The sequence below is a fragment of the Microcaecilia unicolor genome, chromosome 11 (assembly GCF_901765095.1).
Source record: "Microcaecilia unicolor chromosome 11, aMicUni1.1, whole genome shotgun sequence".
Lineage (NCBI taxonomy): Eukaryota > Metazoa > Chordata > Amphibia > Gymnophiona > Siphonopidae > Microcaecilia > Microcaecilia unicolor.
Genome location: NC_044041.1, coordinates 94415568 through 94443110, shown reverse-complemented (window position 1 = coordinate 94443110; position 27543 = coordinate 94415568). Strand labels below are relative to the sequence as shown.

Sequence of the window (27543 nt, the reverse complement as noted above, 5' to 3'; positions counted from 1 at the left end):
ACAGGATATCAGCTTAATACTATCTTTAATACTTTTAGGTTTCACTTTCTGACTTTTTTTTTAAGTTCACATAATTTTACTGTATTTTTGACAACAAATTTAAAAATACAATATAAACAGTACTTAACAGTATAAAGCAAGAACTATCTATCTTTAACAATATAAACAATAATCATTACAATGAGATGATGGGAAATGTCAAGCAAGTATTGTTAGAGAGTACAAATCAATATATAGAATCAAAAGCAAAAAAGGATGTTTCTTAAATACAAACAGTACTTCTGTAGAAAGTAAAATGAAAATAAAACTGAAAAAGAAATACCCTAATAGGGGTGCCCATGGAGTTAGGATTAGGACAGCTGTTGTAGTTAGTGATTCACTCATTAGGCATATAGATAGCTAGGTAGCTGGTGGAGGTGAGGATCGCTGGTGACTTGCCTGCTTGGTGCGAAGGTGGCGGACCTCACGCATCACCTAGATAAGATTTTAGATAGTGCTGGGGAGGAGTTGGCTGTCTTGGTACATGTGGACACCAATGATATAGGAAAATGTGGGAGACAGGTTCTGGGAGCCAAATTTAGACTCTTAGGTAGAAAACTCAAATCCAGAACCTCTAGGGTAGCATTTTCTAAAATGCTACCCATTCCACGCGCAGGGCCCAAGAGACAGTGCAGGGAGGAGGGTTTTAGATTTGTTAGGAACTGGGCAACATTCTGGGGAAGGCTCCACCTTAACCAGGGTGGGACTAGGCTGCTGGCATCGGCATTTAAAAAGGAGATAGAGCAGCTTTTAAACTAGAAACGGGGGGGGGGGGGGGGGGGGGGGGGGGAGGGGGAGGCCAACAGTTGTTTAAAAGCGCATGGTTCGGGATAAGGTATCTTTCAAAGATATCACCAAAACAGGGAAGATAGGGTATCCTGATAGTGAAGTTGCAAAAGAGATCATAGTAGATCAGGTGTCCTTAAATAAAAATAAACAACAGACAAAAGATTGCAAATTAATACCGTCAAGTACTGAGCATGATGTAAATAGGAACAACAAACATAGTTTGAAATGTATGCGAATGCCAGGAGCCTAAGAAATAAGATGGGAAAGTTAGAATATATTGCACTAAATGAAAAAAATTAGATATAATAGGCATCTCTGAGACCTGGTGGAAGGAGGATAACCAGTGGGACACTGTCATACTGGGGTACAAATTATATCGTAGTGATAGGGTGGATCGAATTGGTGGAGGGATAGCATTGTATATTAACGAGAGTCTTGAATCAAATAGATTGAAAATTCTGCAGGAAACAAAACATGTCTTGGAATCACTATGGATTGAAATTCCATGTGTAAAGGGGAAAAGGATAGTGATAGGAGTGTACTACCGTCCGCCTGGCCAGGATGAACAGATGGATGCAGAAAAGTTAAAGGAAATTAGGGACGCAAACTGGGCAACACAATAATAATGGGTGATTTAAATTACCCCGATATTGACTGGGTAAATGTAACATCGGGGCATGCTAGGGAAGTAAAATTCCTTGATGAAATCAAGGACTGCTTTATGGAGCAGCTGGTACAGGAGCCGACGAGAGAAGGAAAAATTCTAGACCTAGTCTTTAATGGAGCGCATGATCTGGTGCTGGAGTTAATGGTGCTGAGGCCGCTTGACAACAGTGATCATAACATGATTGGATTTGATATTAGCTTTGAAGTAAGTACACATAGGAAATCAAATACATTAGTGGTTAACTTTTAAAAAGGAGACTATGATAAAATGAGAAGAACGGTGAAAAAAAAACTTAGAGGAGCAGCTGCGAGGGTCCAAAATTTACATCAGGCCTGGATGCTGTTCAAAAACACCATCCTGGAAGCCCAGGCCAAATATATTCCGCGTATTATAAAAGGAGGATGGAAGACCAAACGACAGCTGGCATGGTTAAAAAGTGAGGTGAAGGAAGCTATTAGAGCTAAAAGAAAATCCTTCAGAAAATGGAAGAAAGAACTGACTGAAAATAATAAGAAACAGCATAAGGAATGTCAAGTCAAATGCAAAGCGCTGATAAGGAAGGCTAAAAAGATTGCGTTGGAGGCCAAAACACATAGTAAAAATCTTTTTAGGTATATTAAAAGCAGGAAACCGACAAAAGAATTGGTTGAACCGCTAGATGACCGAGGAGTAAAAGGGGCAATCAGGGAAGACAAAGCCGTAGCGGAGAGATTAAATGAATTCTTTGCTTCGGTCTTCACCGAGGAAGATTTGGGTGGGATACCAGTGCCAGAAATGGTATTCGAAGCTGGCAAGTCAGAGAAACTTAACGAATTCTCTGTAAACCTGGAGGATGTAATGGGGCAGCCCTACAAACTGAAGAGTAGCAAATCTCCTGGACCATATGATATTCATCCCAGAGTACTGATAGAACTGCAAAATGAACTTGCGGAGTTATTGTTAGTAATTTGTAATTTATTCTTAAAATCGAGCGTAGTACCGGAAGATTGGAGGGTGGCCAATGTAACAACAATTTTTAAAAAAGGTTCCAGAGGAGATCCGGGAAATTATAGACCAGTGAGTCTGACGTCGGTGCCAGGCAAAATGGTAGAGACTATTATAAAGAACAAAATTACAGAGCATATTCAAAAGCATGAATTAATGAGACAAAGTCAACATGGATTTAGTGAAGGGAAATCTTGCCTCACCAATCTACTACATTTATGCAGATGACATCACAATTTACATCCCATTCAAACATGATCTAAATGAAATCACCAACAAGATCAACCAAAGCCTCCAAATAATGCACACTTGGGCATATGCATTCCAACTAAAACTTAACACAGAAAAAAAACAATGTCTTGTACTCACCTCACAACATAACAGAAAAACCTTCACCACCATAATCACACCATACTGCTCCGTCCCTGTCTCACAAAACTTGAAAATTCTTGGAGTCACCCTTGATCGAAACCTCACTCTTGATACCCACATGAAAAACACGACGAAAAAGATGTTCTACACCATGTGGAAACTCAAAAGAGTAAAACCTTTCTTCCCGAGATACATCTTCCGTACCCTGATACAGTCAATGGTAATAAGTAATCTGGACTACTGCAATGCACTGTACGCCGGGTGCAAAGAACAGACAATCAAAAAACTCCAAACTGCCCAGAATACGGCCGCCAGACTCATATTTGGAAAAACTAAATATGAAAGTGCAAAACCCAGAAGAGAGAAACTTCACTGGCTCCCACTTAAGGAACGCATTGCGTTCAAGATCTGCACGATTGTACACAAAATCATCCACGCAGATGCCCAATCTACATGCTAAACCTCGTAGACCTACCTCCCAGAAATGCCACAAGATCATCCCGCAAATTTCGCAACTTGCACTATCCCAGCTGCAAAGGACTTAAATACAAGCTGATGCATGCTCTACCTTCTCTTACATGAGCACGCAGTTATGGAATGCATTACCAACAGACTTGAAAGCAATCAACGAAACAACTATCTTTCGAAAATCTCTGAAGACATTCTTCTTCAACAAGGCCTACAATGAGAACCTACAGCCTCACTAAGTCACCTCACCAACCCACTCAATTATGAACGCTCACCTTCCTTCTTCTTTCTTCCCTTCCTAATCGCTACACGTTACTAACTGTATCTGATCTGATATCCTGGAATGACAATGTTAACAAATCTATGTAAGCCACATTGAGCCTGCAAATAGGTGGGGGAATGTGGGATACAAATGCAATAAATAAATCAATACTACATTTCTTTGAAGGGGTGAACAAGCATGTGGATAAAGGTGAGCCGGGTGATATTGTGTATCTGGATTTTCAGAAGGCGTTTGACAAAGTACCTCATGAAAGACTTCAGAGGAAATTGGAGAGTCATGGGATAGGAGGTAGTGTTCTATTGTGGATTAAAAACTGGTTAAAAGATAGAAAACAGAGAGTAGGGTTAAATGGTCAGTATTTTCAATGGAGAAGGGTAGTTAGTGGAGTTCCCCAGGGGTCTGTGCTGGGATCGCTGCTTTTTAACATATTTATAAATGATCTAGAGATGGGAGTAACTAAAACATAGTAACATAGTAGATGACGGCAGAAAAAGACCTGCACGGTCCATCCAGTTTGCCCAACAAGATAAACTCACATGTGCTACTTTTTGTGTATACCTTACCTTGATTTGTACCTGTCCTTTTCAGGGCACAGACCGTATAAGTCTGCCCAGCACTATCCCCGCCTCCCAACCACCAGCCCTGCCTCCCACCACCGGTTCTGGCACAGACCATATAAATTTGCTGATGACACAAAGTTATTCAAAGTTGTTAAATCGCAAGAAGATTGTGAAAATTTACAAGAGGACCTCACGAGACTGGGCATCTAAATAGCAGATGACGTTTAATGTGAGCAAATGCAAAGTGATGCATGTGGGAAAGAGGAACCCGAATTATAGCTACATCATGCAAGGTTCCACGTTAGGAGTCACTGACCAAGAGAGGGATCTAGGTGTCGTCGTTGATGATATGTTGAAACCTTCTGCTCAGTGTGCTGCTGTGGCTAAGAAAGCAAATAGAATGTTAGGTATTATTAGGAAAGGAATGGAAAACAAAATGAGGATGTTATAATGCCTTTGTATCGCACCATTGTGCGACCGCACCTCGAATATTGTGTTCAATTCTGGTCGCCATATCTCAAAAAAGATATAGTGGAATTAGAAAAGTGCAGAGAAGGGCCATGAAAATGATAAAAGGGATGGGACAACTTCCCTATGAGGAAAGGCTAAAGTGGCTAGGGCTCTTCAGCTTGGAGAAAAGGTGGCTGTGGGGAGATATGATAAGAGGTCTATAAAATAATGAGTGGAGTGGAACGGGTAGATGTGAAGCGTCTATTTACGCTTCCCAAAAATACTAGGACTAGGGGGCATGCAATGAAGCTACAATGTAGTAAATTTCAAACGAATCGGAGAAAATGTTTCTTCACTCAGCGTGTAATTAACCTCTGGAACTCATTGCCAGAGAATGTGGTAAAGGCAGTTAGCTTAGCGGAGTTTAAAAAAGGTTTGGACGGCTTCCTAAAGAAAAAGTCCATAGACCATTATTAAATGGACTTGGGGAAATACCACTATTTCTGGGATAAGCAGTATAAAATGTTTTGTACATTTTTGGGATCTTGCCAGGTATTTGTGACCTGGATTGGCCACTGTTGGAAACAGGATGCTAGGCTTGATTGACCTTTGGTCTTTCCCAGTATGGCAATACTTATGAACTTATGTCAAGGTACACATTTCAAAGAGATAATTGGTGACCAGATTTTTTCAATTGATTTATACCTATTGGTACATTGAGCAGCTTTGCATTTAATATCCATGAATCATAGCAATAGCATGCTAAGTCTATACCCTGAGAAAGGCAGGGACAAATCAAACTCAGGTATACATATAAAGTAATACATACCATGTAAAATGAGTTTATCTTGTTGGGCAGACTGGATGGACCGTACAGATCTTTATCTGCCGTCATTTACTATGTTACTATGTTACCAAAAGTATTAAGCAAAGATGCAGTTTTCCAATTTGAGAAGATCATCTGTATTGTAATAACTAAGGGCTTCTTTTACTAAGCCATGCTAGTGATTCCCGGTGTGGCAAATGAGAGGAAGCCCATTTATACTTGGATATAAATGTAACAAATAAATAAAAAAATAAAAAATAAGGTGGGAAAATGTGGGATATAAATGTAACAAATAAAATAAATAAAAATAAAAGGATGGAGCCTGCATTGTTAACATACTAATATAGGACTCCTTTTTACTAAGTGGCGGTAAGTCCAATGCTATACAGGAAGTACCGCCGGGCTACCGCAGCAGCCCGGCAGTACTTCCCGCCCCTAGAATGCCGTCATTTCCAGTGTTACAAAAATTTCTTAATTTTTTTAGCACCAGAGTGTACTCAGCCTGCCCCCTTTCACCGCAGCTTTGTAAAAGGGGTCCTTATTATCTGATAGCAGACCTACGTGTAATTTTTATAGTTTTGATCCTACCCCACCAAGAGAGCGTTCGTGGGGTCCACCTTTGAAGTCAAGTATCTATTATCCATATTTAATTCCATCATTTGTCTCTATGGAATAGAATGACCAGATATTTAATATATAAAGGAGACCAAAGAAAGTTAGCAGATCCTACATCTGTCTGTGTTGTGTGCTCATTCATGGGTATTGTAGGATTTTTGCCAACCCAGGTCTGAGGTGTGACACATTAACAAATTGGCATGGTGGTGACCGGTTGACCCTTTCAGTTTCAAGGGTCAGGATGAAATCAATATTCAAGAATCCAGGTAACTAATCTGTCAAAAAAATATCATATTTTGATTTTCTGGAAGGCCTAAGATATATTATTTATATCTGGGATCTGTTCAAAATTCTCTCTTGGGTCTTTAATGGCATCAGCACTGCATTTGATAAGAGGCAGCGTGGCTTCCACTTTTGTTGTGCATTTCTCTAAGGCCTCAGCAAACAACTGAGAAGCTGCAAGTTTAGCATGTATTTCCTCAATCTCCTTTCTCATGTCATGAGATAATTCAATATGCGGGTCTTTTACTAAGCTGCGGTAGCGTTTTTAGGTCACGGTAGAAATCAGCAGGCGATAAATGCCAAGATGCCCATCCTATATAATAAAACACACCTCCAACGTTCTGAAGCCGAGAAAGTGAAGCCTTCAAGCCTTGAAGCATTCCTGCAACGTTCCGTAACTACGGCTTCAGAACGTTGGAGGTGCGTTTTATTATATAGGATGTGCTCGGTGCTTTTCTGTAGCACATAGGGGGAATTTAATATATGCTGATTAAAGTGGAGGAGTGGCTGGAGGGGGGGGGCAGGGGACAGAGGAGAATCCCTGGGTGGCTGGAGGGGGGCAAGGGAGAGAGGAGATTCGCTGGGTGGATGGAGGGGGGGCAAGGGAAAAAGGAGAATTGCTGGGTGGCTGGAGGGGGGGCAGGGGAGATAGGACAATTGCTGGGTGGCTGGAGGGGGTCAGGGGAGAGAGGAGACTTGCTGAGTGGCTGGAGGGGGGGAGCAGGGGAGAGAAGAGCATCGGTGGGTGGCTGGAGGAGGGCAAGGGAAAAAGTAGAATCGCTGGGTGGCAGGAGGGGGAGCAGGGGAGAGAGGAGAATCGCTGGGTGGCTGGAGGGGGGACAGAGGAGACACACTCACACCCAGCAGTCTCACTCTTTCTCTGTCACACACACACACACTCGCACATTCACTCTCTCTCTCACACACACAGTCAATCTCACACATACATACTCTGAGAAAAACCTTGCTAGCGCCCGTTTCATTTGTGTCAGAAACAGGCCTGTTTTACTAGTAGGAATATAATGGGCGTCTCGGTGTTTACCGCCAGCTGATTTGTACCGCGAGCTAAAACGCTACTGTGGCTTAGTAAAAGACCCCCTATGTGAATAAAGTATGTCTTTAATAGATTTAAGTTTAGATATTACTGTGTCTTCGGTGTTCTCGGAAATTATATATCCGCCACGCTTGTCAGGAGAAAGTAAGTGGGATTTGTAACATTTAAGACAGGAGGCCAAATTAAATTGATTTTCAGCTTGTGTAGACTTCATTATCAAAATATTGAAAAAGAACACCAACTGCAATTTGCTGCGATGATAATCTGGCTTGAAAAGAGACAGCACCAAGTTTAAGCTGCCATGCTGTCCATGAGCAGAACCGGAAGCCCACTTTCTGATTAATTGATTGTAGCTGATACTTACAATTATTATGCAGTTGGAAACGACATTATTAATTTTAAGCATTCTTTTTTTGTTTTGGCTATACAAGGAAGCATAAGAATACAGTTCAAACAATCTTTACGTGAAGAGTAACAGCAGTAGAACACAGTGTGAATAAGAGAGAGAGAGAGAGAGAGAGAGAGAGAGAGAGAGAGAGAGAGAGAGAGGGAGGGAGGGGGGGGGGGGTGCCAGTGAGTTGGCGTGTGCATGCCCTGGAGGAAAGAGAAGAGCGATTAACGAACTGCGACTGTAAGCACCCACATGCATGAGCGAGATCCCCCGTCAACGTAGTGAAAATACGAGAGTCCTTGTATCTAACCACAGACGTCTCTGCCAAGTATGATTGTGTACAAGGGAATGAATGTATGTGCAAAAAAAAACCAAAACAACAATTCAGCGCAGTGCACACTGTCTACAGGCCGAAGTTCCTTATGCTTGATTCTGGAGCTTCTGCGGGGAGGGTGGACGTGGTAGACACCTATATAAAGTATGGTTAAAAAACAATGATTGTGTGTGCCCTGCCTGTGTGAGAGACATGCATTCTGTAGCACAGCATGAGAGAGACAGAAAAAGAGATACAGTGTGCCAACGTGTTTAGGAGAAATGCACGTCTGTACGACACAGACACCAAATCCCTTCCACCTTCCCTTGGGCTCCAGCCCATTTTTTCCATCTGCTTTGTATCCAGTCCCAGCTGACTGGCACCTCTTGTTTACTGGCTAGAAAGACAGTGCCTGAAAGGGGGAGAGAAGGGAAAGAGGAAAAAAAAAAAGAAGTTTTCGTCTTAGCTAAATCTCACGCTTTCAGTCCCTTTTTCTTCATTCTGCCAGCACAACTGGGCTTGGTGTGCTGGTTAATATGGACAGAAAAGCCTTTTGCTTGTACAAAGCTGTTGCAGAAGAAGAGGGAGAAGGAGAACGCTGAGCGGTGGACAACAGGGGAAAGAGCATTAACGTGAGCTGACAAAAAGGCAGGATTTTTTTTTCTCCTATCAACTGTCTCATGTTAAAAAGGTTAAGCTCAACTAAAGTGTTCTTGGTCTTCTGGATTTTGGATGTCACTTAGGCCATCAGCCAAATAAAATACTAGAGGAAATCTACTCTTCCACCTTTTCTGAGGGAGGAGTGGAAAAAGGAAAGGCTTCTAACAAAAAAAAAAAAATTGTATATATATTTTTGCTGTTGCTAAAGGAAGAAGCCCTCAGGAAATATTTGTCCGGTCTTTTTTCTTGTTGAAAGCCTGGGATGGTTTATTTTTACAAATCATTTTTCCTGCCGATAAGTGGGAAGGGAGAACTCGTCATATAGATGCGGCTTAAAATTGACAACAGAAGCGAGAAGGGAAGCTTACTGCAGGCTGAAGTCCTGGAGAGACTAAACCCGACATTTTATAGTGAATCTGGAGATATTTGTGTCTAAAAAAAATCGAAATAAAAAAAAATAGCTTACCTCCATTGGAATATTGATACCAATGCAAGCACACTTGCTTCCTAAATTTAGTCAGTTGTAGACTTATTTTGGATTAAGAAAGATTTTATTTTTCATGGTAAAAAATATTTACAAGTCTCCAGAATTGATTTTATTTTCTAGGAAAACATGGACAGAGCCTTTTTCAACAGTTGATAACTCCTGGGAATAAAAAAAGAAAAAAGAAAAGAGTAAACATTGTGCAAGTAGAAAGAAAACTGTAACTTTGGGGGGAGGGAGGGGGGCAGGTGTTTTTTTTTTTCTAATTTTGATTTATTTTTATTTTGGGGGCTGTAGAGCAAGAACTTGATTAAACTGCCCCCCCACCCCCAGGAATTGATTTAGAAAGGGGGGCAGCTCTTTTTAAAATTGAGTTGTTTCTGTATTAATACAAAAGAAGAGCCAAGAAGGATGGACTGGAGGACGGTTGTGCTGCTTTTCACCACCTTTATTTTGGCTTCCTGCGGCCAGGCAAACGGTGAAAGTGAGTATCAAGTTACCATTTCATGCCAATTATGACTAATTTTGTTGTGAGGGCTGCTTCCTTCTTTTTCACCTCCTTCTTCTCTCTTTTTTGGCAACTCTGCATCTTTCCAGATGATGACTTGTCTAATAACCCCCCCCCCCCCCCCAAGCCTGTTTTTATGAGTATTATAGCTTCTTCGTACCGTTTGTTTTGGAGGCTTTGGGGCCTGCAAAGGGAAGCAGTACAGGCTTGATTGGGGTTTGGATTTTTTTTCCTCTCCTTTCCCTTTGCTTATCTTCCACCCCCGGCTGATTGAATTGCTATTTTGTTGCTTGTTCTTGACTGATGTGTGCTTATTTTATTGCTCTGTTTACAAGTGAACCGACTTGTTTAGGAGCGCGGCCTAGCCCGGGCCTAGGAGGGGTTTCTGGGTCCTGGGCCTCGGTCGCCGCCGGGCTCGTGGAGGCGACGAGCGCGGCGCGGTGGGGCCGGAAGGGGCGATGGAAGCTGCTCCCGAGGGCTTTCTCTCGATTTTCTGCGTGTCCGCCGTGTATTTCCCTTTCGTTTTCTTTCTATTACTAATTAAATTCGGCTGTCTCCCTCCTTCCCTATTTCGACTTCCTTCTGAATTAATATTTTTCTGTGTGTTTCTGTGTAATATGCATTTCTTCCTCCCCTTTTAGTTTTCCATCTGTAGGGTGAAGAATAATTACAATAAGAGCATGAGGCTTGCTTAGCCCATGATGTCTACCACTCCACTACTCCCCTCCCTAAATCTGTGCTGCTAAACCCCAAGCTACTTCTCTCAGCTCCCAGAAAAACCCTTTACTATCCACTGCTGGTAAAGCTTAAGCCACTTTTCTGAGCTCCAGAAACTCTTACAATTTCTGCTACTAAACCTCAAGCTACTTCTCTTCCTGTAAAAGCCCCACATTATCTCTGCTAGTATTACTGCTACTAAATTTTGAAGCCGTGACACTCAGCTCCCACAAAAGCCCCTTACTATGGGCTCCTTTTTCCAAGTGATACTACCGATTAGCATGCGCTGAATGTGAAGTGAATGGGTGTCTTCCCATTCAGTGTTCTGCTAATCAGTAGTGTGGCTTCTTTGTAAAAGGAGCCCGATATCTCTATTACACCTTCAAGCTGTACATCTCAGTTCCCGCAAAAGCCACTTATGATCTCTGCTATTACACCTTCAAGCTGTCCCTCTCAGTTGCCGCAAAAGCCACTTATGATCTCTGCTACTAAACCTTCAAGCTGTCCTTCTCAGTTGCCGCAAAAGCCACTTATGATCTCTGCTACTAAACCTTCAAGCTGTCCTTCTCAGTTGCCGCAAAAGCCACTTATGATCTCTGCAACTAAACCTTCAAGCGGCTCCTCTCAGCTTCGGAAAAAGTCTCTTACTATCGCTGCTACTAAACCTTCAAGCAGTCCCTTTCAGCTCCCACAAAAGCCCTTTACTAGCTGTGCTGCTGAACCTTCAAGCGGCCCCTCTCAGCTCCAGCAAAAGCCCTTTACTATCTGTACTACTAAACCTTCACGTGGCCCTTCAGCTTCCGCAAAAGCCCTTTGCTATCTGTGCTACTACACCTTCACGTGGCCCCTCAGCTTCTGCAAAAGCCCCTTACTATCTGTGCTACTACACCTTCACGTGGCCCCTCAGCTTCCGCAAAAACCCTTTACTATCTGTGCTACTACACCTTCACGTGGCCCCTCAGCTTCCGCAAAAACCCTTTACTATCTGTGCTACTACACCTTCACGTGGCCCCTCAGCGTCCGTAAAAGCCCTGTACTGTCTGTGCTACTACACCTTCATGTGGCCTCTCAGCATCCGTAAAAGCCCTTTACTATCTGTGCTACTACACCTTCACGTGGCCCCTCAGCGTCCGCAAAAGCCCTATACTCTCTGTGCTGCTACACCTTCACATGGCCCCTCAGCGTCCGCAAAAGCCCTTACTATCTGTGCTACTAAACCTTCAAGCTGCTCCTCGCCTCGGCTTCCGCAAAAGCCCCTTACGGTCTCTGCTAATAAACCTTCAAGCTGCTCCTCGGCTTCCGCAAAAGCCCCTTACTGTCTCTGCTAATAAACCTTCAAGCGGCCCCTCTGAGCTTCAGCAAAAGCCTCTTACTATCTCTGCTAATAAACCTTCAAGTGGCCCCTCTCGGCTTCAGCAAAAGCCCCTTACTATCTCTACTACTAAACCTTCAATCTGCCCTTCTAGCTCCCGCAAAAGCCCCATACTATCTGTTTTACTGCAACCCCTCTACTATCTCTCACTCTTACCTATAAAAATTCTTTCTTTGCTCTTGCTGTCAAACCCCCAACTCTCTTTGATCTCCTTTGTATCTGATGCTAAATCCCCTGCAATTTGCTGCTGCTAAAACCTGTTTACCTCTTTTTTTTTGCTGCTGCAGTTGCTACTAAATTCTCTGCTGCTGCTTCATCTCCTGGTACAGTTGCAAGTGTTTTAAATGAAGGGCCCCAGAGCATGAAGAATCCATCACTTCTTCCCTGGATCCCTCGGCATTGCAGGATATATTTGGGTGCAAATTATTACAATTTCTGCTATCAAAACCCTATGTCTTAGTTACTGCTTAAACTTATAATCAAAACATCCTGATGCCTCTGCTGCTAAATCCACCTTTATGCCCTTGCTCCCTGTCTTACTTCCACTGCTTTTTCTCATGTCCCTTCTATTTCTGGCATCTTTTCTTTGCCCACATACTAAGTTTTATGTCCCTGCAATGAGCAGATTTAGTTTAATATTTTGGGAGCAAAGTGCCTGTTAATTATTTTCCCACTTAGAAAATACTTGCTCCCATTGGAGCCTTAAGTTATTAGGTTATGTTGTTGAGGGCTTGGGCTGCATCCAATGAAGCCCCTTAAGTAAAACCTCTGCTAGGGGTTCCTTTTCCAACTCAGTCTAGGTAGTTCTTGCCCTGAAGCCCTCTTGTGCATTGGCAGTCAGTTGTAAAAATAAGGGCGGAATGTGACCTGCAATGGTGCCTTTGTTGTTTTCCAAAAGGTTTAGTAGTGGCAGTACACTCATTTGCAGTCATGTTTACCTGTGTCGGTGATGCCTAAAAGCCCTGGTTCTCTAGAAGTAGGCAAATCAGAAAAATGTACAAACACATGCTGATTCTGAGAGCAAAGCGCTAGAAGGAATCGTTTATGAGCGGAGAGTCCTAGTGGCTTTATTAGAACTGAACTTTATTAATTATTATGGATGTACTTAATTGCACACAGTGCGATACTGAGTTGTCAATCCTTGTGGTCCTTTAGATGCTGTTACAACATATCATGTCCTTCTGGAGGTTATTATCAGATTGTCTCAAAGTTGAGAGGAGACAGAGGGCTTTAATGAGGTCTTTGTCTACAAAGTGTTTTTGTAGGTTGGAGTAACTGCTGTGGTATATTTGTTAGGAATTGAGGCTTAGCTAGAAGCCAGACTCTGCCAGTATTCTTCCCAGACTGTTTTTCTTTCTCTTTCAAAGGAAAAAAAAAATCATTACCTTTCTCTGTCTCCATGTGTGTGTGTATGTCTGGTAGCATCCCAGCACTTCCAGAGCTTCTTTGTGTGCTGTGTTTGTAGTGATCCCCAGTATTACCAATGCCCTGTGTCCTTCACTGCCACTGCTCATCAGATGGCCTAGTTTACTACTTCTGTCTTACTAAAATCAAATGTATTTATTTGGATTTTGCTCACACCTTTTTCAGTAGTAGCTCAAGGTGAGTTACATTCAGGTACGCTGGATATTTCTCTGTCCCAGGAGGGCTCACAATCTAAGTTTGTAGCTGAGGCAATGGAGGGTTAAGTGACTTGCCCAAGATCACAAGGAGCAGTAGTGGGATTTGAACCGGCCACCTCTGGATTTCAAGACCTTTGCTCTAACCACTAGGACACTCCTCCACTCCTTGCTTTTCTTGGGATGTTTAATATATTGGGTGAAAACCATTTGATTTAGCAAGACCTATTACCTTAGGACACTTGATAAGCAGTGGCAGTAAAGAGCACAGGGCATTGATAATACTGGGAGCTGCTACAAACACAGCAGTGGAGTAGTTTAGTGGTTAGAGCAGCAGGCTCAAAATTAGGGAAGTTGGGGGTTAAAATCCCACTGTTGCTGCTTGTGATCTAGGGGAAGACAATTAATCTTTTATTGCCTCGGATACAAACTTAGGCCCCTGTTTATTAGGGTTGGTGGTGCAGTACTGCTGACACTTTGAATGGGCTGTGTTGGTAATGCTGCGAGGCAGCCGCTAGCGTGGCTTTATAAACAGGGGGGTTAGATTGTAAGTCTTCTGGGAACAGGAACATATCTACTGTACCTGAATGTAATATGCCTTGAGCTACTCCTGAAAAATGGTGTGAGATAAATCAAAATATTTTCCCTTCTCTGTGAAAGAGAAACTCCCTCCCCCTTGGTACAAACCTTGATATGGCTGTACCCAGGAAACAAATGTTAAGAGCCACCTTGACGTTAACCAAAAGAACTTGCCCTGCCTGACTATAACAGTTACGAGTGATACCATAGCATCAAAAGTTCCTGTCATTCCCACACGACCTATGCCAGTTACACTTCTCTAGTTTAGTTTCTATTACTGCTCACTTGGTTGTCATCCCTACAGCTGTTCCTATAAATAACCTTTGCCATGTGGATAATTTCTGGGCCACAGCATTGGATCTAGCTGCAAGCTTGGCCAGTTCCATCTATCCCTGCAAGGCCAAGTTGAGTCCTGTCCTTCCCTGCCCTGCTGTTTCCATATGTGGTTGTGGCTTGGTTCGTAAAGAAAAAAGAGCCTGAGGAGTGATGGCAACCAAAACAACTGAGTTTCCCTGCTATGACAAGTCTATCAGCACCTTGAGGGATACAGGGAGATGTGGAGAAAAATAGTAGGACACCCATGATATGTACCATAGAGAAACAAAGTGCATTGATTCACTGTCCTGACCTTGAGAATGGCCAAGCTAGGTATGCTCTGGCCGATATTGTTAACATTCTTCAGCCTTCTCTTCTGTTTTATTGTCAGTGGGTGGATGAGACTGAGGAGAAAAGGAGAACATGGCATGTTCTAGGGTAATTCCTCAGTTCAAAGGAAGCTGAAAATGGTAGGCATCTAGCTTTTTGACTCCAGTTGTCCTGCGTGGGAACAGACATCTTCATTTATTTTAAAGGCAATTCCATAAGTACATCCAGGTGTAGGATGCAGGGTCAATGTTGTACATGTTGGGACCCAGGGCAGAAATTTGAGATGGAACCCCAAAGCCCCACTAGCAGACTGTACCTCCTTCAGTTTCAGCAGACTTGGAGCCCTGTATGGCATAGGGGCCTACTACTACTATTTAGCATTTCTATAGCGCTACAAGGCGAACGCAGCGCTGCACAAACATAGAAGAAAGACAGTCCCTGCTCAAAGAGCTTACAATCTAATAGACAAAAAATAAATAAAGTAATCAAATCAATTAATGTGAACGGGAAGGAAGAGAGGAGGGTAGGTGGAGGCGAGTGGTTACAAGTGGTTACGAGTCAAAAGCAATGTTAAAGAGGTGGGCTTTCAGTCTAGATTTAAAGGTGGCCAAGGATGGGGCAAGATGTAGGGGCTCAGGAAGTTTATTCCAGGCATAGGGTGCAGCGAGACAGAAGGCGCGAAGTCTGGAGTTGGCAGTAGTGGAGAAGGGAACAGATAAGAAGGATTTATCCATGGAGCGGAGTGCACGGGAAGGAGTGTAGGGAAGGACGAGTGTGGAGAGATACTGGGGAGCAGCAGAGTGAGTACATTTATAGGTTAGTAGAAGAAGTTTGAACAGGATGCGAAAACGGATAGGGAGCCAGTGAAGGGTCTTGAGGAGAGGGGTAGTATGAGTAAAGCAACCCTGGCGGAAGATGAGACGGGCAGCAGAGTTTTGAACCGACTGGAGAGGGGAGAGGTGACTAAGTGGGAGGCCAGCAAGAAGCAGATTGCAGTAGTCTAAACGAGAGGTGACAAGGGTGTGGATGAGGGTTTTGGTAGAGTGCTCGGAAAGAGGGGCGGATTTTACGGATGTTATAAAAGATGTTGTAAAGAAAGAAACGACAGGTCTTGGCAATCTGCTGGATATGAGCAGAGAAGGAGAGAGAAGAGTCAAAGATGACCCCAAGGTTTCGAGCTGAGGAGACAGGGAGAATGAGAGAGCCATCAACAGAAATAGAAAACGGGGGGAGCGGGGAGGTGGGTTTGGGGGGGAAAATGAGAAGCTCAGTTTTGGTCATATTTAATTTCAGGTGGCGTTGAGACATCCAGACAGCAATGTCAGACAAGCACGCTGAAACTTTGGTTTGGATGCAAGGTGAGATATCAGGGGTTGAAAGGTAGATTTGGGAGTCATCAGCATAGAGATGGTAGGAAAAGCCATGGGATGAGCTTAATGAACCAAGGGAAGAAGTGTAGATAGAAAAGAGGAGGGGACCAAGAACAGAACCCTGAGGTATGCCGACAGGCAGAGGGATAGAAGTAGAAGAGGATCCACCAGAGTGAACACTAAAGGTGCGGAGGGAGAGGTAGGAAGAGAACCAGGAAAGGACAGAGCCCTGGAATCCAAGTGAGGACAGGGTATCGAGAAGTATGCTGTGATCGACAGTGTCAAAAGCAGCGGAAAGATCAAGAAGAATGAGGATGGAATATTGACCTCTGGATTTAGCCAGTAATAGGTCATTGGAGATTTTAGTAAGCGCAGTTTCGGTTGAGTGGAGAGGGCGAAAACCAGATTGTAGTGGGTCAAGAATAGCATGTGAGGAGAGAAAATCAAGGCAGCGGCGGTGAACAGCACGCTCAAGTAATTTGGAGAGAAAAGGAAGGAGGGAGATGGCTCGGTAATTAGAGGGACAAGTAGGGTCGAGTGAAGGCTTCTTAAGGAGAGGTGTGACCACCTAAGGAAGTGTCCCTGGTTGGACCCCTTTCCCCCAACGCCATCTTTGGCAGGATGCCCAGTAGAGACCAGCCCTGGAAGAAGAAGGTCAGTTGGTAACTCTGGGGAATGTCAGATTTTAGAGGTGCCATATGAAAAAGATCTAGGATCTTGAAAAACTTGCTCATCTACCAAATCTATCACTTCCTAGCCAGAAACTCTTGCTGTCTTCTTTAACACACTTCATTTTTAGCAGGCTGACATGATCCTTTTTTTTAAATAGTCTCCATCAACATAATTGTTAAATTTTCTTAGATTGGGGGAGGGTGTTGAGTGGAGATGGTAAAATTTCAGTTTATCTGGGTCTAATATATTTACTAGAACTCTGCACTTCAAAATGCCTTTTAAATGTTTCCTTCTTATGCCTTTTATGTTATCTGTGGAAACATAGTAGATGCCAGTGGCGGGTAGTTACAGGGGGCCACGGGGGCCTGGGCCCCTTAAAACTGGATCTGTGCCCCTGGTTTGGCTAGTGGGGGTCCGCAACCCCCGCCATCTGAAGCTTTTTTTTTTCCAGTGTTGGTCTCCGCCGCTGCCGTGTTTCCTGCCCTGCTTTCTCTTCCCCTCACATCCAGCACACACATTTTAGTGAAACTGAGCATACATGCATGCTAAATTTAATTAAAACGAGCATGCTGGACCAGACATAAGAGGAAGAGAGAGCAGGGCAAGAAATGTGGTGGCGCCAGAGACCAGTGCTGGAAAACGTGCTTCAGCTGGCGGGGGTTGGGGATCCCTGCCAGCCAAAGAATGTATAGCAGCAGCAGCAGCGGTGGGGAGTGGCAGGGAGGGGGCCTCACTTGGGGCTCTGGCCCCCTCCACCTCAAAGTCTGGCTACGCCCCTGGTAGATGCAAGCAGAAAACAACTAATTATTCCCATCCGTGTTGCAAGGATATGTTCTAGCTGCATCTGTCACCACTTGGAGCTCTGTCTTCCTTAGGATGCTCCTCAGTCTGTCTTCTAGAGCAGGGGTCATGATATTAGGCTCCAGAACTTCCCTTTGTAGAAAAAAGTCTCCTCTCCTGCTTGTTATTAATATCTTTAAGGCATTTGAATTTCTTTATCATATCTCATCTCTCTCTTGCCTCTTCTCCAGGACAATGCTTCTCAACCCTGTCCTGGAGCCACACCTAGGCAGTTAGGTCTTCCGGATTACTACAGTGAAAATGCATGAAAGAGATTTACATACAGTGAGTCTCCAGGACATACACATATATCTCGCGCATGTTCACTGTGGTAATCCTGAAAATCTGAATCACAATTCTCAAGGGCCACAACCCAGTCAGAGGTTTTCAAAATTTCCACAATGAGTATGCACGAGATCTATTTCCATACCATAAAAGCAGTACATGCATATTCATTATGGGAATTTTGAAAACCTCTGACTGGGTTGTGGCCCTCGAAGATTGTGGTTGCACCTCCCCCACTCCAGGATATACATATTTAGGTTCTTAAATCTCACTCAGGAGCTCTCAGTTCAGACCCCAAACTGTTTTGATAGCTCTACACTGGACTGGACTATCTCCACAATCTTCTGTTGGAGGTACAGCCTCCAGAAATGGACACAGTACTCCAGATTAGAGAGCTGCACGGCTTCCGTCCCCGCGGGAATCCCGCGGAACCCGCGGGATTCCCGCAGGGACGGAGGCAGTTCCTGAGGGGTTCCCGCGGGGATGGAAGCAGTTCTGCGGGGTTCCCGCGGGGACGGAGGCAGTTCCTGCGGGGTTCCCTCGGGGATGGAACCAGTTCTGTGGGCTTCCCGTGGAAGTGTAAGCTGCACCTGCACCAGCCTCTCATCTACCGAATACCAATTTATTTGAGTGCTGTCTCCTCCTCCTCCTCCTCCTCTTCTTCCTTGCTTTAACAGCATAAATGTGGAAAGTCTTCCATTAAGGAGGTGGTAGAGTCACAAATGATGACGGAATTCAAAAAGGCGGGCTAACCTTAAATGGCTGCATGTGTGTGGCTATGTCAAGTGACACTTAGTTGGCGACTCTGGCTGTGATGAACTAGAGCTGATACCTGGCAGACTTGTATGATCTGTGTCTCATACATGGCAATCTGGTGTAGGATGGGCTGGAAAGGGCTTAGGCAGCAACTTCAGTGGCTGGAACATGAGGACAGTGCTGGACAGACTTTTATGGTCTGTGTCCCACAAATGAGAACATGAATAGGCTGGAGTGGGCTTTGATGGCAACTCCAGCAGTTGGAACATAAGGATGGGGCCAGATAGTCTTTTGTGGTCTTTGTTCCAGAAACACGAAAGAAAGACCATAATCAAGTATATAATATCACACTCATTGATTTAATGATGAATTGATCATGAGTGTGACTATTGGGCAGAGTGGATGGACCGTTCAAGTCTATTTGCTGTCACTTACTATGTTACTATTAATCCTCTTTGCTCCCAGGCTGGTGCACAGACCTCAGCTCTGACACAGGCACGAGAATCAGATGTCACTTGACCTACTGGCGCATGCATGTGGCGACCTCTCAGCACACACTGCCAGTGAAGCAGAGACAAATCTTACATGTGCGCACCAGAGTGTTCCAAGTTCCAACTTCCGTTCCTTCCTTGCCTACAGTGCTGTGGCTCAAATCCAGAGAGAGACTGAGGGAGCTGACTGGAACTTTCTTTTATGTACTATTAAATTCTTATGGGGATGGGTGGGTATGGGTTAAATTCTTGCGGGGACGGGTTGGGATGGTTTAAATTTTTGCGGGGATGGGTGGGGATGGGTAAGATTCCAGTGGGGATGGGTGGGGACGGGTAAGATTCCATCAGGGACGGGCGGGGATGGGTAAGATTTCTGTCCCCGTGCAACTCTCTACTCCAGATGATGTCTCACCATTGAGCTGTATGAATGTTCTAGACTAGGATCATCCACTTGCCTACCCAAACTGGCCTCTTTATGGATTGGAATTTGAAATGGTGACTAAACAGAATCACTGCTTGTAACAGCTTGGAAGGGAAGGAAAGGTTAAAACATCAATATCTCCTTGATATGGAAATAAAAAAAGGTTGATTGTGTAGGAGAGGAGGACTAAACATGAACCCAAAAGAAATTACTTCCTAACTTTTCTCTGTAAGAGATGCATCCTGCATGCTTTAAGATGTGTTTCAGCAAGGGGTTGTGATGTGTAGAAACAATGCAAATGACTTCCAAATACATGATTGTTCCTTGGGGCTGGGGGGAGGGAGTTCATAAGATGGGAAAGAGGAATTGCTTAGGTTACTATTAAGCTTGTCCTCTGTTCAGAGTCCTCATTTTGACAGGTGAGTATCTTTGTACCTCCTCACTGGTGGCAGGGATTATCTGTCCTGGCCTTTTCTCTGATTCTGAGCATTTTTGTTCTAAAACTGCTTTTACAAGTACATCCTGCTTTTATAGGTCTTCTCTTCAGAGAATAGAGCACCGAAAAAAAAAGATCATATCTATCCGCCTGGGTGTGACCTTGTTTTAGCTGACAAAACCACAAAATAAATCGAGTTGCCATTCAAGATTCTGAATTGGGAAGTTAGCATAGTGGATGGTTTGAGGTGGGGCCATTTACTTCCAGGTGCATTCAGCACTTTAGTTTATGTTAAGCCTTTGAAGATGACATAACTACTTTTGTGCCCACCAAATTCTTGTGTGCACTAAAACCTGTTAACACAGGTTAACAGGTGAATTAGTCTATGCTAAGTGGAAGTGCAGGTATCTGTGGGATGCAAAGGGACTCTGGGAAACAAATGCCTTTCTCACATTTGCAGTCGTAATGGGAGCACGTCCTTTCAATTTATTGACTCTGAAACTGAGATAAACTTGCATGTTCATATTTCTCATTCTACATTGTTACTCCCAGAATCATAGAAGTTAATTTGTTAGCTGTTAAAAATCACTTCCAAGGACTTTCTAAAGTCATTATGAGGATTGTGGAAGTGTTTCTGAAGTATCAGGGGTAGTTACTGACATGCACATTAAATGGCAAAATCATGTGCTATGTTACTGTAATGCATTTTAATTTAAGGTACCGCAGGGTGCATAATAATATGTGAAACATGCAAATGCATGCAAAACTCCTCATTATTATGTAAATCAAATGAGCTTGTGCTTAATTTATTCCAGAGAAAAGGAGCATTGGGCTGCCAACATGTGACCCAGAGCTTTTGGGCGTCATCTTAAAAGGGCTGGTGCTGCCAAACCTCTCAAATTCCCTCCCCCTCCAGAAGATACATTTAATCCCGGGATTGTATATATCACGCCTAGCATTCCGTGCTGAAATCGAAGTGTGTTCTATAACAATGCGCGTGGCTTAACAAGCCAATCAGCACTTTTAACTGCACTTAACAAGCAATAATGGTCACTAATTGGCAATAATTAGAATTTATATGCATAACTCGCTAACAGTATTCTGTAACACAGAATGCCTAAATTCTAATGCATGGAGCCAAAAATGGGCGTGGTTATAGGCAGAGAAATGGGCTTTCCAAAATGTACATGCACTGTTATAGAATATGCCCCTCTGAGCCTAAATCTACATGCCGGTATTTACGCCACATGCATTTAAATGGATGCATGTAGTTCTAGGCACTGGGATATCAAGTGCCTAAATGTAGGCACTGCTTATAGAATACGCTTAGGTGGACATTTATTCTCTCTAGATTTTTCAGGTGCCATATATAGAATCTAATCCTAAGTGCTCAAGAGCCTTTTGCCCTTATGGCAACCTAATCCTGTAGTACTAGTGGTCATGGGTGCCATTTTGACCCCAACGTCACAGGAACAGGAGTGATTGGGGATCACTTCTGTCTCATGACTGTAGACCACCAATGCTTACTGAAGGTAGTTCTGAGGGGGGCTTACAAGAGAAGGGGGGGGGATCTTGGAGGGCAGGTGGGACCAACAGGTGTGGGTGTGGGGAATAAACATGTGGTCACTTCTCTCTTTGGGGAGGTGGAGGATATCCTGGGGGGGAGGGGAACCGCTGGACCCTGTGTCTGTTTGACAGCGCCGGCCCCTTTAAGAATGGCTGCCTTGGAGCATCGGACTGTTGCTGTCAAAAAGCAGAATAATGCATCCTGCGAGTTTTATCACAAATGGTGTTATTCCTTTGCTCGGAGGAGCCACAACCTGCTGATTGGTGTTGCCGATGGTAAACTAAGCTGAGGTAAAATGCAATATTTTAGCAGCTTAGTAAATTACCCCCTTAATGGCCAAGTCAGTGAAGATTGAGCGGTAGGCACCATCGAAATATGCAGGGGCCCCAGGGACTTAAGCTTCATCTGTCACTGAAATGTGACAGTCTGGGAGACTGCTTTCTCATGGGTCTCAATCAACCCCTCGGAAGCATCTGAACTTTTTCAGTTTTCAAGATATGCACAGTGAATGTAGAAGAGAGAGAGTTGCATAAGTTAGATGTGCAGTGCACATTTATTCAGACTGGTTAGAGGCAGAGCCGGCCTTATGACTGAGTGACTTGTTTTTCACACAGTGACCTACTCTTCAGCCCCTATTTACTTGTAAGCCAGGCCCTGCGGTGAGTCTATACATGTCCCTGCGTCCCTCATGGTTCAGGCTTGGCTGGTTGGGGGAGAAGTGGGCTGAGAATCTGTGGAACTGGGTTCAGTACCCATTGCAGCTCCATATGACCCTGTTCAAATTACTTAACCCTCCATTTCCCCGGGTATAAAATTTAAACTATGAGCCTGACTATACCATAAAATTTGCTTTGGCTGTACCACAGGCAATATATCAAATCCTTTACCCCTTGAAAAGTTACAGTAATCTAGCATGATGATTATCTGCTGGAGTGGTTGCTGTGAAGGCTTTAAAATTCTCCAAGGTCAAGCAGGCTGCTTGTTCTCACATGTGGGTTGAAGTCAGCGTCGGCCCAGGAATCGGCATTTTGCAAGCAAAATATAAAAAAAGGCCAGAGTCTTCTGGCTCGCGCGCACCGTGCATGCTCGGACTGATTTCCCACCTGTCACGTGAACGCGTTCCCTCAGTTGTTTTTTCTTCGCGTAGAGTTGCGGTGTTTTATTTCGCTGCTCCTCTCAGGCCCAGGAGAGAGTCTTTGTTTTTTTGATTAAAAGGGAGAAAAAAAACAAAAGTAAAAGGTACTCTCTCTTCTTTTTAAAACGATAATAAAAGGAAAAAAAAATCAGGTTTCCTTTCTTTTTCGATGCGGCCGGGGTTTTCCCCCCATATTTTTGTGCCTTCTTTTAACAGGCACAATCGCGTCTTTTGATTTAGCCGAAGCTGTTTTTCCTTCTATGTCATCGAAGAGTCCCAGTGGCTTCAAACGTTGCACTCGGTGCAACCGGTCCATCTCAGGTACCGATACCCACGCCTAGTGTATCCAGTGCCTTGGGCCCGACCTTAGCCCAGCCGCTTGTAGTCTGTGTCTTCATATGAAGAAACGGACCCAAGCGTCTCGAGAAGCCCCAACAAGATGAGCTTTTTGGGGCTTGGTCTGGTCCTTCGACATCGGTACCGAGGTTGGTGTCGTTGATATTGAGGGAAGCATTGACGTCAGGAGTGGAGGTAATGGCTGCTGAAAGACCAATTCATGCTGGGAGCAGTGAGGCATCGAGTGGGTTTCCACCTGCCTCGAGGCCTCCTGTTGTGCAGGCCCCCCCGGGACCGACCTTCGTCGGACCCGGCCCCCAGGAGGCGTGAGGATTCCATGTCCTCGGTACTGAGGAGTCTCGATGAAGGGCGTCGAGCGAAGGCGAAGAAGCACCGTCATTGTTCTCCTTCAACACGCGGTGCTGGGAGCTCCGGGGCATCAAGGGAATCAGCACCCGAGAAGCGTCGACACTGAGAGGATCGCTCCCCCTCTATACAGGAGGTGCTGATGCGTCGGTCTTCTGGCAGCCCAGTATCTCCTCCCGAGCCTTGGCAGATTCTGCCACTTTACCGACCCCACAGCCTTGTCCGACAGCGGCTCTTGACGAGCGCATCAGGGTCCTGATTCCAGAGCTTCTGGAAGGTTTGCTGCGCAAGTCTGCTTCGGTGTTGGGGGTGCTTGTGCCTTCCGTACAGTCTGCTGCAGTGGCATCTGGCCCTTCGCCTGTGGTGAGGTCCCCAACCTCGGTGTCGCCTGCCACCCAGGTCGACTCCCCTTCGACATTAGTGGAGGAAGTTTCACTGGAGTCCATGCGGTTGTCGACTTCTCGGCACCGCCGTCGAGGACGTCGTTCCTCGGCGTTAAGGCAGGCTCAGTTTCGGACTGCTCTGAGGGATGTCTTGTCTGATACTGAAGATGAACATTGTGGGAGGAAGAGGAAGATCCCAGGTACTTTTCTTCTGAGGAGTCCTATGGGATTCCCTCTGAACCTTCCCCTCCACCAGAAAGGAGACTTTCTCCACCGGAGAGTCTATCCTTTTACCTCCTTTGTCAGGGAAATGGCTGCGGCTATTCCCTTCCCTATGGAGGTTGACGATGAGCCCAGGGCTGAGATGCTCGAGGTTCTGGATTATCCTTCTCCGCCTAGAGAGGCTGCAATGGCTCCTTTGCATAACGTACTGAAGGAAGTCCTTATGTGAAACTGGTCGTCCCTCTGTCTAATCCCATGATCCCGAAAAAAGCTGAATCCCAATATCGGATCAACGGTGAACCTGGATTGATGAGGTCTCAGCTACCTCACAATTCCATGGTGGTGGACTCCGCCCTCAAAAGAGCCAAGAGCACTAGGGACTATGCCTCGGCGCCCCCAGGCAGAGAATCTAGGATCTTGGACTCTTTTGGGAGGAAGACGTATCAGGCCGCTATGCTCGCTGCCAAGATCCAGACATACCAGCTCTTCACGAGCGTCCACTTGTGGAACTCGGTGAGGCAACTGTCCAGCTTGGTTTTATGCACTCCCGGAGCAAGCCGAGCATTTTTGCCAGGTAGTCAGGCAGCAGAAGGCGTGTCGAAAATTCCTTGCCAGGAGTGCATTCAATACTTTTGATGTAGCATCCAGGATCACTGCCCAAGGTATAGTGATGCACAGACTCTCACGGCTGCGTGTCTCTGACCTGGATCATTCGGTCCAGCAGCGGATGGCGGATGTTCCTTGGTGGGGGGGGGGGGGGGGGGATAACCTTTTTGGTGAGAAAGTAGAGGATTTTGTTGACCAGATCAAGAAGCACAATGATGCTATGGATTCTCTCTCCCGCCGCGCGTCTTCTGCTACTACCTCCTCGTCTAGGAGGTTTTTCTTGGGGAAGAGGAGTGCTCCCTATTCCAATGCTAGGCGTAGGTACACTTCTGCTTCTCGGCAGCCTGCCCAGGCTCAGTCCCAGCGCATGCCTAAGGCCACTGCGGCTCCCCAGCAAAAGCAAGGGACGGGCTTTTGACTGGCTCCAGTTCAACATAGCCTCAGTAAACGTCTCCGTACCGGACAACTTGCCGGTTGGGGGAAAGTTAATGTTTTTTCACCAAAGGTGGGTTCTTCAAATTTTCCTGTTAGGATACACCCTCAATCTGGAATCCAAGCCTCCAAATTGCCCACCGGGAGCTCAGTCCTACAGCTCCCAGCACAAGCAGGTACTTGCAGAGGAACTCTCCGCCCTTCTACAGGTCCAAGTGGTCGAACCCGTTCCACCAGGTGAAGAGGGGCTGGGATTCTATTCCAGGTACTTCCTTGTGCAAAGGAAAACAGGGGGGATGCATCCCATCCTAGATCTAAGGGCCCTGAACAAATTTCTTAGTCGAGAAAAGTTCAGGATGGTTTCCCTGGGCACCCTTCTTCCCATCATGATTCAGGAAAACGATTGGCTATGCTTTCTGGACTTAAAGGATGTTTACACACACATTTTGATACTTCTAGCTCACAGGAAGAATCTTCGATTTCGGCTAGGGACACAGCACTTTCAGTACTGTGTTCTGCCTTTTGGCCTGGTGTCTGTGCCCAGAGTATTTACAAAATGCCTAGCTGTAGTCGCAGTGTCGCTACGCAGACTGGGAGTGCATGTGTTCCTTTATCTTGACGATTGGCTGGTGAAGAGCACCTCAAAGGAAGGTGCTCTGGAGTCCATGCGAATGACTATTCAGGTGCTGGAGCTACTGGGGTTTGTCATAAATTATCCCATAAAGTTCCATCTCACCCCAGTCCAAAAATTGGAATTAATTGGAGCTCTGTTGACCACTCAGACAGCTCGAGCTTATCTCCCCAAGGCAAGGGCGGACTACCTTCTGTCCCTGGTGTCCATGGTTCGAGCATCTCGGCAGGTCATGGCTCAGCATATGTTGAGACTTCTGGGACACATGGCCTCCACAGTTCATGTAATGCCCATGGCACGTCTACATATGAGATCAGCTCAGTGGACCTTAGCTTCCCAGTGGTTTCAAGCTGCAGGGAACCTAGAGAATGTAATCCAACTGTCCACCAACTTTCGGAATTCTCTTCAGTGGTGGACGATTCGATCCAGTTTGACCATTTTAAGTTCCTCAGCCACGGAAAGTGCTGACGATGGATGCATCTCTCCTAGGGTGGGGAGCTCATGTAGATGGGCTCCACACTCAGGGAGCCTGGTCCTTTCAGGAAAGAGGTCTGCAGATCAACCTCCTAGAATTAAGAGCGATCTGGAACGCTCTTTAAGGCTTTCAGAGATTGGCTGTCCAACCGAGTAATCTTAAATCAAGTTGCCATGTTTTACACCAACAAGCAGGGGGGCACCGGATCTTGCCCTCTGTGTCAGGAAGCCATCCAGATGTGGCTTTGGGCTTGCCGTCACAGGATGTTTCTCCAAGCCACTTATCTAGCGGGCATAAACAACAGTCTGGCTGACAGGTTGAGCGGGATAATGCAACATCACGAGTGGTCACTGAACATGGGCATAGTCCGCAAGATCTTCCGAGCATGGGGCACCCCCTCGGTGGGTCTTTTTGCCACTCAGATCAATCACAAGGTCCCTCAGTTCTGTTCCAGGCTTCAGGCCCACGACAGACTAGCGTCAGATGCCTTTCTCCTACATTGGGGGGCAGGCCTTCTGTATAAGTATCCTCCCATACCTCTAGTAGGGAAGACTTTGCTGAAACTCAAGCAAGACTGCGGAACCATGATCCTGATTGTACCCTTCTGGCCGCGTCAGATTTGGTTCCCTCTTCTTCTGGAGTTGTCCTCCGAAGAACCGTGGAGATTGGACTGTTTTCCAACCCTCATCACTCAGAACGAGGGGTTGCTTCTACATCCCAACCTCCAGTCTCTGGCTCTCACAGCCTGGATGTTGAGAGCTTAGAATTTGCCTCCTTGAGTCTTTCAGAGGGTGTCTCCCGAGTCTTGCTTGCTTCCAGAAGAGATTCCACAAAGAGGTCTTACTCTTTCAAATGGAGGAGGTTTGCCATCTGGTGTGACAGCAAGGCCCTAGATCCTCTTTCTTGTCCTACACAGACCCTGCTTGAGTATCTTCTACACTTGTCAGAGTCTGGTCTCAAGACCAACTCCGTAAGAGTTCACCTTAGTGTGATTAGTGCTTTTCATCGCTGTGTAGAGGGTAAGCCTATCTCTGGACAGTCTTTAGTTGTTCACTTTGTGAGAAGTTTGCTTTTGTCAAAGCCCCCTATCAAACCTCCACCAGTGTCATGGGATCTCAATGTCGTTCTCATCCAGCTGATGAAAGCTCCTTTTGAGTCACTGAATTCCTGCCATCTGAAGTACTTGACCTGGAAGGTCATTTTCTTGGTGGCTGTTACTTTAGCTCATAGAGTCAGTGAGCTTCAAGCCTTGGTAGTACATGCACCTTATATCAAATTTCATCACAACAGAGTAGTCTTCCACACGCACCCTAAGTTCCTGCCAAAGGTGGTGTCGGAGTTCCATTTGAACCAGTCAATTGTCTTGCCAACATTCTTTCACCGTCCTCATACCCGCCCTGGCGAAAGCAGTTTGCATACCTTGGACTGCAAGAGAGCATTGG

The 27543-nt window shown here is 45.2% G+C and overlaps 1 protein-coding gene across 1 annotated transcript in view; it reads left to right on the top strand.

The window, feature by feature from the left end:
- The first annotated feature begins 9621 nt into the window (after positions 1-9621).
- Positions 9622-27543, top strand: part of INSR (insulin receptor) — a 428464-nt gene continuing 410542 nt past the window's right edge. The window contains exon 1 of the mRNA XM_030218585.1: positions 9622-9721. Within this exon, the coding sequence (XP_030074445.1) occupies positions 9649-9721 (73 nt within the window). The 5' untranslated portion in view covers positions 9622-9648. The remainder of the gene's footprint in view (positions 9722-27543) is intronic.